Source organism: Epinephelus lanceolatus, chromosome 1, assembly GCF_041903045.1.
Source record: "Epinephelus lanceolatus isolate andai-2023 chromosome 1, ASM4190304v1, whole genome shotgun sequence".
NCBI classification, from domain to species: domain Eukaryota; kingdom Metazoa; phylum Chordata; class Actinopteri; order Perciformes; family Serranidae; genus Epinephelus; species Epinephelus lanceolatus.
The window spans coordinates 35,418,690-35,433,670 of record NC_135734.1 but is presented as its reverse complement, the minus strand read 5'-3'; the positions used below and the strand labels follow the sequence as shown (position 1 = coordinate 35,433,670).

Here is a 14,981-nt window from a genome sequence, read left to right as displayed (position 1 = left end):
AGTCTTGAGATAGGCTCCTGCATTTCTTTGATGCATCACCTATTAAAGAAATTCAATGCAGAAGATTCTTAGAGAGACAATCCATCCAGGACGTTTAATGAGTATAAATCTACCTCACCACAGGTCAATATAATGACAAATGGCTTTCAAACTCTTTCAACCGACTGTTGACGATTTAAATAACAAGGATGCTTCCCCCACTTTCCGTGGCTACCCAATTTGATAGCACAGCTGAGGCTGTCTGTTACACTGCGTGTGTCGGGGCTCAGCAGAGCTCTCCTCTCTCCCCTCTGGGTGCCACACTGGTATTATTGGAAATAATGGAGTGATTATAGCCAAGGTGAATTATTGAGAGGGGACTGGGGGAGGCAGAAGGGGGGAGTAGAAGGAGAAAGGATGATATGGGTGGCATTGAAATACAGAACAAGTGTGTCACGGAGGACGAGAAAGCAAAGAAAAACGAATACAAAAATTAAATGAATAGCGCAGAATGTCTGAGATAAATGGAAAAAAAAGGAGAAAGAGAGGGGGCGTCATACAAAAGGACATGATGAGGATCTTTTAGGCTGTGAATAACTGTTAAGATTGTGCAAACAGGTATAGATTTTGGAAAGAGAAAGACAGAGTGTGTGAGCAGTGGGAGGGGCTGAATTAGAGACATATTGAGTTGGCAACAAACAGCTTATTTCTCTCTCCTCTGCTTCCCTGCAGTGGATTTATGGCTGTTGCAGTGGCCTTTGGGCTCCAGGCTGTTCTCAGCATGAGAACCTCCTAGCAATGCGCTCCCTCTGCGTTGTCAGTGTGAAGCTGCACACACAGACAGACACACACACATAATAACATGCACACACAAAGACACAACAAAAGGGAAGAGAGAGAGAGACACACACACACTAACAAGAACAAATAAATGTGCGTTTAGAGACACAGAGGCACACACAAGTGAAGTCACAGCATGCACACACACACACACACACACACACACGCACACGCACACACACACACACACACACACACACACACACACACACACACACACATTGTGAGGGTGTTGGTTGTGTCTCCAGTGTCACACATAGCCACACAAAGTGCTTGATGTCCTGCCCTTGACACTTTGCATGTACAGATGGGAATCGCTTTCCATTTACCACAGAGGTGGTGTGTGTGTGTGTTCTTGTACTTGATACATAGTGAGGACCCAAACAAGTGAGGACGTTTTTGGAAAGTGAGGACGGTTTGCCCAATCCTGACATCTTTTTAAAGACCTTTTTTGAAAGTTGACTTGGTTTTAAGCTTTAGGTTAAAATAAGGTTTAGTCTAGTGTTAGGGTAGAGGTTGGGGTTAGGTATGTACTTGTGATGGTTAAGGTTATGGTAACGCCTCATTTCCAACACTGTTACCGTTGTTAGCACTCTTTGCGCTGTTAGCACTATTAGCTGCCAGCTGCTCACTCAGACATCTAAATGTAGGCGATCACAGCTCAAGCCTTGTTTCCACTTATGTACAGTTAAGGTCAAAATTATTAGCCCCCTTATGAAATCAAATAAAACCCTTATCATAACCTTACATGGGCCATAACCTTAAGTGTTTATAGTTTGTGTGTGTCCGTAAGAACAAAGACAACATCTGCATAAGGTCAAATGAACATTTTTATTGGTTTGCTGAACTGAAACAAGAATTTCTTTATGGGTGGATAGAAACCTGATAGAAACTGCCTGTGGTCGTGGAAGAGAGGCTAATTTTGTCAGATTTTCGCCATCCAGTAGTTTGGAATATGCGCTTGGAACATTACCGTGATAGAAACAGGATGTATATTGCATGGCAACAAATAAAATAAATATGTTGGCCTGCCAGGTGTGCGCCATGTTTTGTGAAATATTTCAATACATCTGACTGTATATAATGTGTAACCATATTTTAGCTTAATAACATTACTCATTACTGTTAAAACTAGATAAACAAGTATTTTTTAATCATACAAACTCACCAGCACAGGCAACTGAATTGAACAAAATAGCCTGTTAGCCAGTTAGCAGCCTGTTAGCTAAGGTAGCACACTGTCATACAGTCTCAACGAAATCCACCGCAAAAGTTAAATTTTTTTCAACGTACTTATTCCGGACCGAATTATTACAGAGGGGAGGAGTTTCGCAGGCACATCAGATATCACAGAGATTCCAATAGGAATGAATGAATGAATGAATGAATGAATGAATGAATGAATGAATGAATGCCTCGTCTCCATACACATATGTAAGTGGAAACGAGCAGTAAGGGGCCAAGGAATGCATCATGTCAGTGAGGGTCCTCACAAAGATAGAGGTGTGTGTGTGTGTGTGTGTGTGTGTGTGTGTGTGTGTGTGTGTGTGTGTGTGCGCGCGCACACATGGAGCCATCCTTCTTAACACCCAGCGTGTGGGTTAATAAGCACTGGTGTGTATCCGGCCGCTCTCTAAATGTTTTCACCTCTATTCTGGACACTTGCTGTTTATCTCTGGTTCTTGTGTCTCACACCGTTGACTTCACTCCCCATCTCTCCTTCTCTCTCACACATTATGCTATCTCAGTTTCTGATTTGAATCAATTATTAATTCATGCTTCCTTTGCTCTCTCCCTGCTTCTCTCTGTCTTCCTCTTGCACCCTGTCTCCAAGTCTTCTCCCTGTCCTCCTGTAGTTTAATTCCATTTCCTCTTCCTCATTCCCCCGTGTGGCTACCTCTGTCTGCCATATCTTCAATTTCTGTTTTATTTTTTCCCCACATCCCTCTGACAGTTGCTGTCTTTCTCTCTGATGTTTGTCTCCCTGGGTCTCCACTGCTGTCATGGCAGGAGAGAGGCAAAGGCACCGGAGCTGACAGCAGTACAGGGGAATGGCAGGCGGTGTGGTCGCAGGATCCATAATAACCTGTGCATGTCCCCGTCAGATCCCTGCTCTCGCATCCTGTCCACAGGTAGGAGGAAAATCCTATTATATGTTAAATCATTTTTATTCTGCATAAATCCCATGAAACCAAAACTCAACATATTCCCTTATGTTTTACGCTTAATCAAAGACCGAACCTAACAATGTACTAATTAATCTCTCGGTACTCTCACACTTCTCTACTCGATTTGTTTCTTTCAACCCTAAGTCGATTGGTTCTTAAAGAAGATGTAATCTTTGGATGTATAACTGATTTTTTTATGAATATGTTTTGATCTAGGATATTGCGAATGTAATTTATTCTGCGGATGTCCTGTGTATCATCAGCTGACAGCATTACATGCATACATTCGTTTTTGTTAGTATGTAGTTTGACCAGCCTTGTTCCAACTGGATTATTCATAGAATGACATCCTGCTTACTAGCCACATAATTATCCTGTTGTATTTTGGGTTATTTGAGCCAGGCCCACAGTCTCCAGTGGCACACTGCAGGTGATCCATTTACATTTTTGTATATTTTTTTTATATTTTTTGTACTTTAGACCTATTACTCATTATGTCTTGATGAGGTAGATTAGATACTAGTCTGGCTACTGTCTTACATGACATTGGACTTTGAAAGAAAGATGTTTGTTTCCTGTATTATTCCATAGCTGGGTATCAGCATGTGCACATGTTTGTCATCTGGCATGATTTAATATGTTCAACATGGAACCCATTCGGTCTTGTGGATAGGTGACTCGTCTTTTTTATCTTTTTCTGTCCTTTTTGGTCTTGTAATTTAAGGATACTTATTTAATTGTTTATTGGTATTGTTTGGTCATTGTTTTGTGATTATTGCTTGTTTGGCTGATATAGCCATTATATAGGATTTACCTTTTAGAGTGATTACACTTTTCTCATGTCATTATTTATCTGGATGTTTACATATGTATTTATACTTGATCTGTTCAAGTTTTTTTTGATCAGTCACTGTTGAGATAGTTTTTGACGTACTAAGGATAGTCATCTGATTATTTTAATTTAATTGGATTGTAGGCTCAGCATACCTATTGGCCACTCTTTGTATTGTCTCTACATCTTGCTCTGTGGATCTCTGGATCCGATTGGTTGATTGACTGATTCATGCCAGCTGGAATGATTCAGCAAGGTCCTGTCTGTTAGATATGTGGGCTATACCCACTTTGTGCATTAACGCTGAGGAAAGCCAAGTGCTGAAATGCGTCTGTTTGTGATACTGCTGTGCGTTATTAAAAGACCGATATATATGATATTTGTGAGTGCTGACATTTGGATTTATTTAGTTTGTATAACTGGAGGGCCCACTGAGCACAGGCCCAGGGGACCAAAGCAAGGCCTTCTTGTGTAAAATATAACTTAAATTAACACATAACGACCATGAAGAGACTCAAACTGACCACAAAGTAGGGCTGCTCCCCACTAAGAATTTTCCTAGTCGACCAGTGGTCGTCATTTAGAGCCATTAGTCGACTAGTCGCCCGCATGTTTATGATATTAACTTGATTATTAAATTATATATTTTGGGCAGGGCAACACAGTGGTTTGAGTTGAAGGTGTGAGAAAGAATAGTATCAGTAACATTGTTAACACTGTGCTACATTACAGAGAAATACCAAACTGTACTAATGAACCTTCATTAATATAGGCCTATATTTTATCTACAAGTGCACGTCACACACTGAGCGAGCCGCCTGTTAATGACGCTGTGGGCAAAGCAGTAATGATTGTGCTAAGTGGCTAATGGGCATGTAGCTACTTCCATGTTTCAGATGATACGTCATGTTTGTAGTCGACCAATGAAGATGAGTTTACATATCACCTTGGGTTCGTCCTTCACCTTCTCAAAATGATCCCACACTTTGGATTTCCTGCCCGACATGTTATTAACTAGCCTGTGGAATTTAACGTGACTCCTGTCTGACTGCTGAGTGTGGCCACTTCCTGTGTCTGTCCTTTCAAAATAAATTCCCACATGGTCCAGTCATATAGGTTTTGATTGATTTTGACAAGGCGCAGCTCCTAATAGAGTTTCAGAAGCTTTTTTTTTTTTTTTTTTTGGTTTTTCGCGACTAAGCGACCAATGAAATCTTGCCGACTAATGACCTTTCTGGTCGACTAACGTTTGCTCGACTATTAGGGGGCAGCCCTACAACAAAGAGACACAAAACCACAGAAAGATACATCATTACAACTACAAAGATACTAAAAACCACCTCAAAGTTTGTGTGTCTTGCTCCTCTGTAGGAGAGGTGGCAGGGCCCTTTGCATATCTGTGCCCAGGGGCCCATTGTCTCATAATCCACCCACGCATACATTTGTATATATAGTAGTTTTTAGCAATCATTCCTCAAATAGGAGTAAACAGTGCATCTGCTACAGACTATTTTCTAGTGAGAATCTGTGACAGCAGGATGGTTTATGTGCGACTGACTCAAAACAAACTATCATGCACATTTTCATCACAATGCAGAAACATTTCTCAGTGCAATTATGTGTTTCATTGATGTGTTTTTAAACTCCGACTGAAGTTAAATTGCTTTTTTTATCTGCTACGTATCTGCTCTGTAAATCACTTGTTCTGTGTTGTGTCCCAACATTTCCATTAAACTGACAGACACTTTCCCATTTTGAACCAGCCAATCAAACCTTGTGTCAAGCGGTGACATCTGCGTTCTATCATAGGCAGAGAGCAGAAGGTCACACTGACCAGACAGCAGCCTACACAACACAAGAGTCACAGACTTTGAGCAACCCACACCAGCTTTCCTGCTAATGTCTCCTTCTTATCTGACTCACAAACACAGACACACATCTTGTCCTGCAGCTGAGCTTGTTGAGGGAGCCTCCAACCAAACATTCACCGAGGAGAGGTGCACTGCTGACATCAGTTTGCGGGCTGGATAGCTCATTAGCTGCTCAGCTGTGGCACGTTAAAGGAAAATCTCACCTCAACTTATCATTTGTTTATCAGTTACTTGAAGAAAACTTTATTTCCCTTGTATGCCTCTACAGTGAACAAAGATAAAAAAAAATGCCTATGAATTGAAGTCATAAGGGTCCACATTTAATAACAACAAAACTATATCAAAAACTCTCACACAACCTGCGCAGTATAATCTAAGTCATATTCACCCAGTTGTATGCTCAGTACTTCAAACACATGCATTTTTGCTGAAACCTTGATATCTAAAATAGATAAATAAGCAGCACTGGCACACTACTCGTTCTTGTCTGAGATCAGAAACCTCTTAGCAAAAATGCATATATTGAAGTATTCCTTTAAACAGCATGTAAACGTACCTGAGATGCTGATGTGTTTGCCCATGGCATTTAGCCTAGTCAGGAAACAGAAGTTTGTTTCGCTCCCATTTGGACACTGATGCACCCCTCCAGCAGGCTGAGATGGAAAGGAACATTTCTAAGATTTTGTTTTTGATAATAAAAACTATTCATAATATATTTAAAATCAAGTTGACATTATTTTGACAACATAAAGAAAAGACTTAAGGTGATTTCAGTTGGATTAATACTTTTTATACAACAGTACTGTCCTACAAAGGCAAAAGATCTTAACTCACCAGAGTGTGACACATTTTTGACACATTTTTATTTTATCTTATTTTATTTTTTGTGTCCAAATGAATTTTAGGCATAATATTGAAAATGTGGCTTTTTTTTTTTTTTTTTAAATTTCTTTATAAAAAAATCTTGAGCTCAAACTTGACCACTGACCCTCATTATTAATTCAAAGTCCTGTGCCTTTGCATTATATGCAACAGAATAAGATGTCTAGCCAAAGCAAAAGTCAGTAAGTGTCATTTTATCTCTCACTTTGTTGTTGATTACAGTGACACTGAAGTGAAATGAAACTATCCACTTAATTTAATATTATAGGAATAAGAAGAAATCAATCAGTTCCTTGAGCTTTTTAAAACCACTTTACCATAATTATCTTTTGATGGCATATTATCAAATCACATCATTAGGACCAAATTGGTTAAATTAATCTTTGTATTCAATTAAAACAAAACCTTGCAGTATTATTTTTCCTAACTTTTAACATTGCATGTTGCAAAACCTAAAACGGTAACTTTATGCATGAGTAAACAAAGCACTTTAAGTGCAACAAATCAAAGCCAAAAAACTTTTTGTACTTATGGGAAACATAACCCACTGTTTTCAACAAAACACAACATAGGAGACACAGGATATTTGTCCACATCACACAGGACTTCTTTATTGTTCCACAAAGGACAAAATGTCATTTTAGACCAAAATGACGTTAAGGTCTGCACGGCAGAACAAAGCTCCATGGCACAAAGGGATAAACACTATTAGGTTTGTCAGTGTGTGCAGCGTTGTATCAACATCAGCCTACTTGGACAAATTACACCATACTATAAATCAACATTCCAGACATCATGATAATTAGTTTGACATTCCCAACAAAGCACATCAATAATGAAATGTACGTTTTATTGTGGTCTTTTGGGGGTATCATGTTCAGTGGTGTACACATGGACTATTCCCATCACTGTCATCACAAGTATATTGTGCATAATTAGAGCTGCTATAAGCTCTCTCTGAGGGCTTCTTTTTCTCCTACACAGATCATATTGACATTTTCTAGAGACCGTTGTTTTATGTTGAGCCTCATTTATTTTCTTCTTCACTGTATTGATAGACTGAACATCAGATATATTATCCCACAAGGAAAATGAATGATCCCTAGCGGTCAGAAAACTTAAAAAGGATCTGTCATTGCACGACATCAAGAGTTGGATTTCTGATTGTACACATAATAAGAAGTCTAAACCTGATTTTGATGAAACAGTAATCGCCATATAGGTGAATGATTCTGTATTATTTTGCAATAATTATTTCCACTGAATCCTTTGATTTTTTGAAGTAGGAATAGATATACTGGTATGTGACATGTTCTTTTTTTAAAGCCGTTTCTACAGGAGCCATTTTCACATAAACCCACTTCTGCATTGCCCTGTGTGTCTTTGCCCTTGTCAGCTGATGATACCATCTGTTTGGTCATGACTGAATTGGGTCTGTTGACACCCATGAAATGATTAAACACAGAGAGGAAACTCTCAGCTGTCTTCCAACTCTGCAGTATATATCAATACTATAAAAACAGACTGTTGCTTTCCTCAAACAAAATCAGGAGTAGTAATACCAACACTCTCTCATACTTCAACGACAGCATAGGTCGAATTCCGCTGATTTCGTAAACGACTTACGTGACGTTATATTTCCAGTTAAATGGTCGCAGTTCCTCTGCAAAAACACCCGGTTAAGTTGATCAACAAAACCATGTAGTTAGGTGTAGAAAAAACGTCATGGTGTTTGACATTAAATAAGTACTTTTACCCACAGTGCAGTGTCACATACGTCACTAGTGTAGCATGCTACACATATTAGCATGATTGGCTCCATTGTTATTAAAAGAAATCAACACTGATTTTGGGAAACAAACACTTGTCTCCTGGGTGAAAGCCCCATGTTTGTTTGACCCACCCAACCTATCTGTGATTCTTTGATATTTGTACAACAGTAAGTGAACTTTACTACTATAGCCACGAGAAGATGTTGCCTTACAATAAATGTAAGTATGAGCTCTAATGAGCTGCTTGCACAGACAACCTATGTGGTTGTTTTTTTGGTGAGAGCGGGCTGAGTGCAAGCCCCCAGAAACAGTTTTGGGCTTTGTGGGCAATTCAGCATAGTGACCAAAAGTGAAATTACACTGTTTGGGTCCGTTGTGTGATGCCATTGGCCCAAAAAGACATTGTGAAAAAGACATCTCTAAATCAGCGGATACAATTTTTTTGAGGGTGAGACGCTGTCAGTAAATAGTTTGTTGGGCACAGGGAAACGGAGATCTGTCGGGCTGTATAGCTCTCGGTATCCAGCATCCGCTACAACCAGTTTCTCCTCAATTGTCTGCCAACTGTTAACTTGTTGTTGTGACCACCGCAGAAGGCCCGCCTCTCAAATCATCCAGTTGGACAATGGGGAAAAAAATGGGAAAAAAAGAGATGACGTGGGGTGTGTTTCCACTCTGAGTTAAAGTTTTTTCAACTTGAGAAGCCAGGCATGTCGCAACTCAAAAACCACAAGCAAAAAGTTTAATTCTCATTGAAAGCAATTTACAAAATGGTGTCTCCAGCTGCTAAAACTGTCTCTGTGTGATCAGGGCCTAAGTCTCTTGTGTGCTTGCTCTTTGGGCCCCAAGGTGTGAAAGATCTGGGTAATTTTGTACGGCTGAAATTGAGCTTTACTGGCTTAAAGGCGCTGTATGTAAGAATGTGGCCAAAACAGTTACTGCACTCAAATTCAAAATGCTGCCGCGAGTCATGTCCGCCCCCCCTCCCCTACAGATTCGAGGTTGCTGGACAGCGGCACGCTGGAGACTGATTTGTTTGACCGTGGCAGGGCAGCATTGCCGCGTCCTTGATCTTCCGTTTTCCAGCGGACTGTTCGAGCAAGTCCGGCTTCTCTGCTGCTAACGCTGCTGCCGGGATACAGCTGAGGAGACTGCTAATGCTATGTACCAGGACACTGCTAATGCTGCTTGCCGTGCTGCTGTAGCTCAGTTGTAACTGTAACTGATGCTGAGACTCTACTGACTGCGTGACTGGTAGACGGCGGTGGGTGGCGCAACAGGCCAAAACACAAATTCAAAACATAAACATGATTGAAACATCATGATGAAATGTTTAAATGCGAATATTCTGGCTGTACTATTGTTGTCGGTGAGATCAGTATGTTATATGAACATTATTCCTTAGTCTCTGTGACATATTAGGAGGATTTTACGACTATTTGCTTTAGTTTACTTACATATAGCTCCTTTAATTTGCCATTGAGCAACTTCCATAGGGATGAAGAGGGCCTCACATCCAACACTGTATCCAGTTCTCTTAACACATCCATGACTGAGTAATGCACAATGGAACTGGGACACAGATTTACATTGTTTTGGGTCATTCTGATGATTAACTGTCATCTCCAGGTGTGTGCGTAGAAGATGGAGAGAACTGGTGCTCTCAGATCAACAGGCTGCAGCAGCTGCTGGATAAACTGGAGTGTCAGGTATGAAACTCTTCTTTATATATATTTTCAAGTGGAATAAAAATTGAATCTGAAAGGTTAAGAAAACACGAGCGCAGAGCTTTTATATTTTTGACCCTCTCAGCCCCCATAGATTAGATGAATGCATATTTTTCCACTGAATACTATCCACCATCAACATGAAATGTATTAACTTTGCCGAACAGGTAATGGAATCAATTTAATAGGAAATAACAAAAGCTGTGCGTGGGCTATTTGTTTTGCTGTCACAGGCCTGCCACCTCCTTTTAAAAAACATATTCATTATTAAATAAATTGTGACAAATTATGCGGGGAATATGCAAAATAGTAGCACCTAATGCATTAGCTTTTCAAATATTTTGGGGCATAGAATATTAATGTGTTAAGAATAATGAGAAGTACACACTGTAGCTCTGCAAGCTGTGCAGATCTTAACACCTGTGAGGCTGCATTCATATGATCGCAAGACTACGTAGGACACGTGGACTTACTTGAATAGTTAAATGTTCTGTTTTGACCATTATGTCTGGGACAAGGTGTCATCTTGGGGCTTGAATGGTTTTAGTTGTGATGACAGCCTGCGAATGGACCTTTTGTGTGTTTTTACAGTCATTAACATCTTATAAACTCTCTCTTATGTTGTACATTTCTATTGAATTTATTCACTGACAGCATAATTTAGAGCATGTCTTCGCGCATTTGGGGAGATAAGAAAGAGCAAAGGGTGCATTCACATCATGTACAAAATGATGGTTTTCTAAGAGGACTTCTACAGATCTGTGTTTCTGTCAGACACAAAGCAATCACCTCGCCACCTCTCATTTCTCATCCCGTGTCCTATGACCTGTTCTCGCCACCACATCTCAAATCCCCTTTACACTCTCTTGCCACGTCTCTTTCTCATCTCATTCTCTCTTCATCTGTTCTTTTCTTTATTAACTCCTGTTATTCCAGTCTTTTGATGTTCATCCATCCACTCCTTTCAGCCTCTCTCAGAGCATTTGTCTCTCTCTGGCCATCAGTTTTTCCCGACCCGGAGGGACTCTGAGCGCAATATCAGAACAATTCATAACCTGCAGGATGTTCGGAGTGCAATATCCATCCCCACACTTCAGTGCCACCACCATCACACATACACCTTCTGTCCATCTCTCTCCCTGTACTCTGCTCTCTCAGATGCAACAGAATGAGTTTTCTGCCTCAAAGGTTATGTTTCCCGTGTACACACACACACACAAACACACACCAGAACTACAACCTTTAAGATGGAAACCTCATTCTGTTTTACTACCTACACTGTATTTCATTATTCATAGCATCACACACTTATAGACTATATGCTGTAAAAAGCCCACGGATATGTTTGGAGAAAAAAAAAATCAGGTGCGATGAACATGTTTTCACTTGTTTTTCTTTAAAAATATGATTTTAATCTACTCTCTGGAGTGTGGCTACGGCTCATTTCTTTGCTCTGCTATTACATTTGTAGCTATAAGAAACACAATGGCATTATTGAATAAATGGATGTAACCTTTATAGCCCTGTAGGGAATTTGTTTCACACAACAGCGTCTGAAAAATGTCAAATCACACACACATAAAGCCAGATATCATGTAACAAGAGAGCAACAGAACCTTTATTACAGTAACATTTACTTTGCCAGTTTTTATGCACCCCATTTGTCCCTGCAGCCTTCAAATGGGTGCATACTCCCATAGGTGCAAATGACTGCAGATAGGGTGTAAATATGCTCAAACCACCAGCACTAATTTGCTCTCATGTTACCAAAATGCTATAAAAAATATTTTTTGTACTGACTTATGTTGAGTATGTTGATTAAATCAGAAAATAAAAATGTTTTATGAGATGTAAAGCTCTGGGTAGTCCTGCACTGAAATTACCAACATTTGCATATTTTCCACAGACTGATATTTAAGGAGGAAGGGAAAATATCTGTTGGCTGTGATTGATTGGTCCCCGTCACATGACATGCGGTGCGCGCTGCTGCGTTCTAAAAGTTGAACTCGGTTTATCTCAGGGTGCAGCCGTCTCGCCCTCAAAAATAGGCCTTTTTGAATGTGTGTGAAGGAGTTTGAGCACGCCTGCTGTGCGTCTTCATCGAAAACAATCGATTTCAGGGCTCAAAAAATGCGGCATGTGCACAGCCCCTTAACCAGTTTCTCACAGACGTTGTGCTCTCCTGATTTACAGATTGGTTCAGTGGTTTCATTATTTAAGCCCATACCTGTGGCATCAGTGAGATTTCTTATCCGCATGTTTACCAGAGCTGAAAGCTTCTTCTAATACTTGATGCCTTCTTGTTTCAGGGTCCCAAGTTGGAGCCACTGAAAGAGGACACACTGGCCAGCACATACAAGTCTGTAAGTCAGCACTGATACAAGCATTTTAATTTTTACAGGAACAGTTCACCCCCAAATCTAAAATACACATTTTCCCTCTTACCTGTAGTGCTGTTTATCAATCTAGATTGTTTTGGTGTGAGTTGCCAAGTGTTGGAGATATCAGCTGTGGAGATGTCTGCCTTCTCCCCAGTATAATAGATGGCATTTGACTTGAAAATACATTTGGAAAACTTTAAATAAAGTACACCCACCAACTGTATCACTGCGCAGAAGGAAGCGGGCATCCTCTGCAAGCTCACCCAGCACCACTGAGCTGGCTAATGTTACAGCTCAGCCAAGGAGGACGCAATTTATGTTTACATCTCCTGCTGGGCACAAGCCTCTCGTCCATGAATAGATGCAAGCATCTCTTGGCGGGTGAAGTTCGGTAGAAAGAAAATAGTTCCTACATGAAACTGCTCACAACAAGGTCTGTGGTTTATCTTTGACTTTATTGTCCCTAGAGGGCAATTAGTTGCACAGCAAGTAAAAACACACATAAAAAGACACAAGAGGACACATAAGACTATAAATACTCAACAATCAGGGAGAACCAAATGCAGTGATCTGAAACAACAGTGGTCATCAACAACAACCATCATCATCATCAACATCATCACCATCACCATCACATGATCATAACAAGAGTAACAACCAGCCAAAAGTTTGACTCTTGCCTCTGCCCTGCATTCAAAAGAGAAATGGCAGTAGGACTGAAAGAGTGCTTCTATCTGTTACTCTTATCGGGGGAAATCTGAGCCGAGAGCCAGACGGCAAAAACTGAAAGTTGGAGAATAAGCGGTGGGAGCTGTTGGAAAAGATAGCTTTAGCCCTCCTTCCTATCTGTTAATGAAACAGGACAGGATTATCTTGAGTAACCGGGTCATGATTTCTGGAAAGAGACATTGCTGTTGAGTCTTTCAGAGCAGAGTGCCATCTAAATCCATTATATCAGAGAGAGGGCCGACATCTCTACGGCTGATATCTCCAACTCTCTGCAACTCACACCAAAACAATCTAGATTGTTAAATAGCACTAGAGGTAAGATGAAAAACAAGCATTTTACTGAAGTGGTGCATGGATTACATCACAAGCTGCTACACGCAGGGTGTTATTAAAGCAAGATGTAAAAGCTTGATCATTACAACACAAACTTTTAAGCTGATTTTTTCCAAGATTGTTAATGTTGCATTGCCACACACACACACACACACACACACACACACACACACAAAAGAAACAAGAACTGGTTTGCACAGAAACCACTCCATATAAACCAAACTAACATTTTACAGACAGCATCTCACAGCAATCAAACACTCAAGGTTGAACTGTGCGGTGAGGCCTCTGCATTGCAATGTTGAAATGTGACAAGCCTCTGCCTGGAGCTACCGTGCAGCAGAGTTATTATATAGAACAACTCTCTTATGTCACACTGTGCAGTGGCTTGATTACGATGATTGCTCCTCACTGTGCAAATCAAGTGGAGTACAAACTAAGAAAGACGTTTAGTGGATGATTGCTGATTAAAACAATGTTTTCACATTTTGTTCTTTTAAACGGAGACACACTCAGCTCTTTTTCATGTTACATTAATTTTGCATACATCAACATTAAATAGAAGAAGTGCACAGTTGAGTCGCTGCTACTCTGTCTAGACTAGATTACTTTATGCAGAGCATTTCACCACTGCCAGCATGAGTCCCCTCTACGTATTTGACTTGTGACTCTGCTCCATTAACACCCCCTGCTACTCCTCTTTTTACTCCTGATTGTGTACACCTCCAGTAGTTCTAGTATCTTCCAAAAAGCTGACAAAATATAATTTAGACTCTTTTCCACCTGCGCTCAGCAATTATTCTCTCCACAAAATGCATTTTACTCATCCTGTTTGCTCGCTGCCCCCCTTCTAAATGTCAAGCAGCGCACCTGTTCCATCCTCACACCAAATGATACCACAACCTCCTGTACCTGCAATTCTGATGTCTGGTTTTTGGGGGCAAGGCTCTACCCATTCAAACTTATTCCAGCTATGAAAATCAATACACGACAAACCTCAAGGTGAAAAAGTGTTCAGCAGGAAGCACACAAGGGCCAGCTGACGTTTACAGGGTTCACCTCGACAGGAGAGAGTAAATAAAAGTTGGTGTGAGTATATTTGACGTGTTCACACATGGACAAAAGACGTTACTGACTCATGCACTTGAGAGGTAGAAATGGTGTGAAACACACACACAGACAGGTGAGAGTGTTTTGTTAGGAGTAGCTATGGTGACAGTTATATCAAAGTGCTTATAACAGCAACAGTGAAGTGAATGTTTTTACATGTTTTCATACTGGTAGAAAAAAGGAGAATGGTAGAAAGTGTTTCTCTTTCTCCATTTCTTTAAGGAGTTTAGAATAACCCTTTTAAAGTGAAACCCTGCAGTACAAAGCAAGCAATACTGAAGTAGACTCTACAGGTCTACAAAATCAGGCAACAGCCGAACCAGTTTCGGGAAGACCTGCGACCCCTAGCGGTTGGTT

At 40.4% G+C, this 14,981-nt stretch overlaps 1 protein-coding gene across 1 annotated transcript in view; it reads left to right on the top strand.

Moving 5' to 3' along the window:
- Positions 1 to 14,981, top strand: part of necab3 (N-terminal EF-hand calcium binding protein 3) — an 83,220-nt gene that overhangs the window by 50,058 nt on the left and 18,181 nt on the right. Inside the window, exons 7-9 of the mRNA XM_033625519.2 lie at positions 2,830 to 2,951; positions 9,974 to 10,053; positions 12,381 to 12,434. Coding sequence (XP_033481410.1) covers positions 2,830 to 2,951; positions 9,974 to 10,053; positions 12,381 to 12,434 — 256 coding nt within the window. The remainder of the gene's footprint in view (positions 1 to 2,829; positions 2,952 to 9,973; positions 10,054 to 12,380; positions 12,435 to 14,981) is intronic.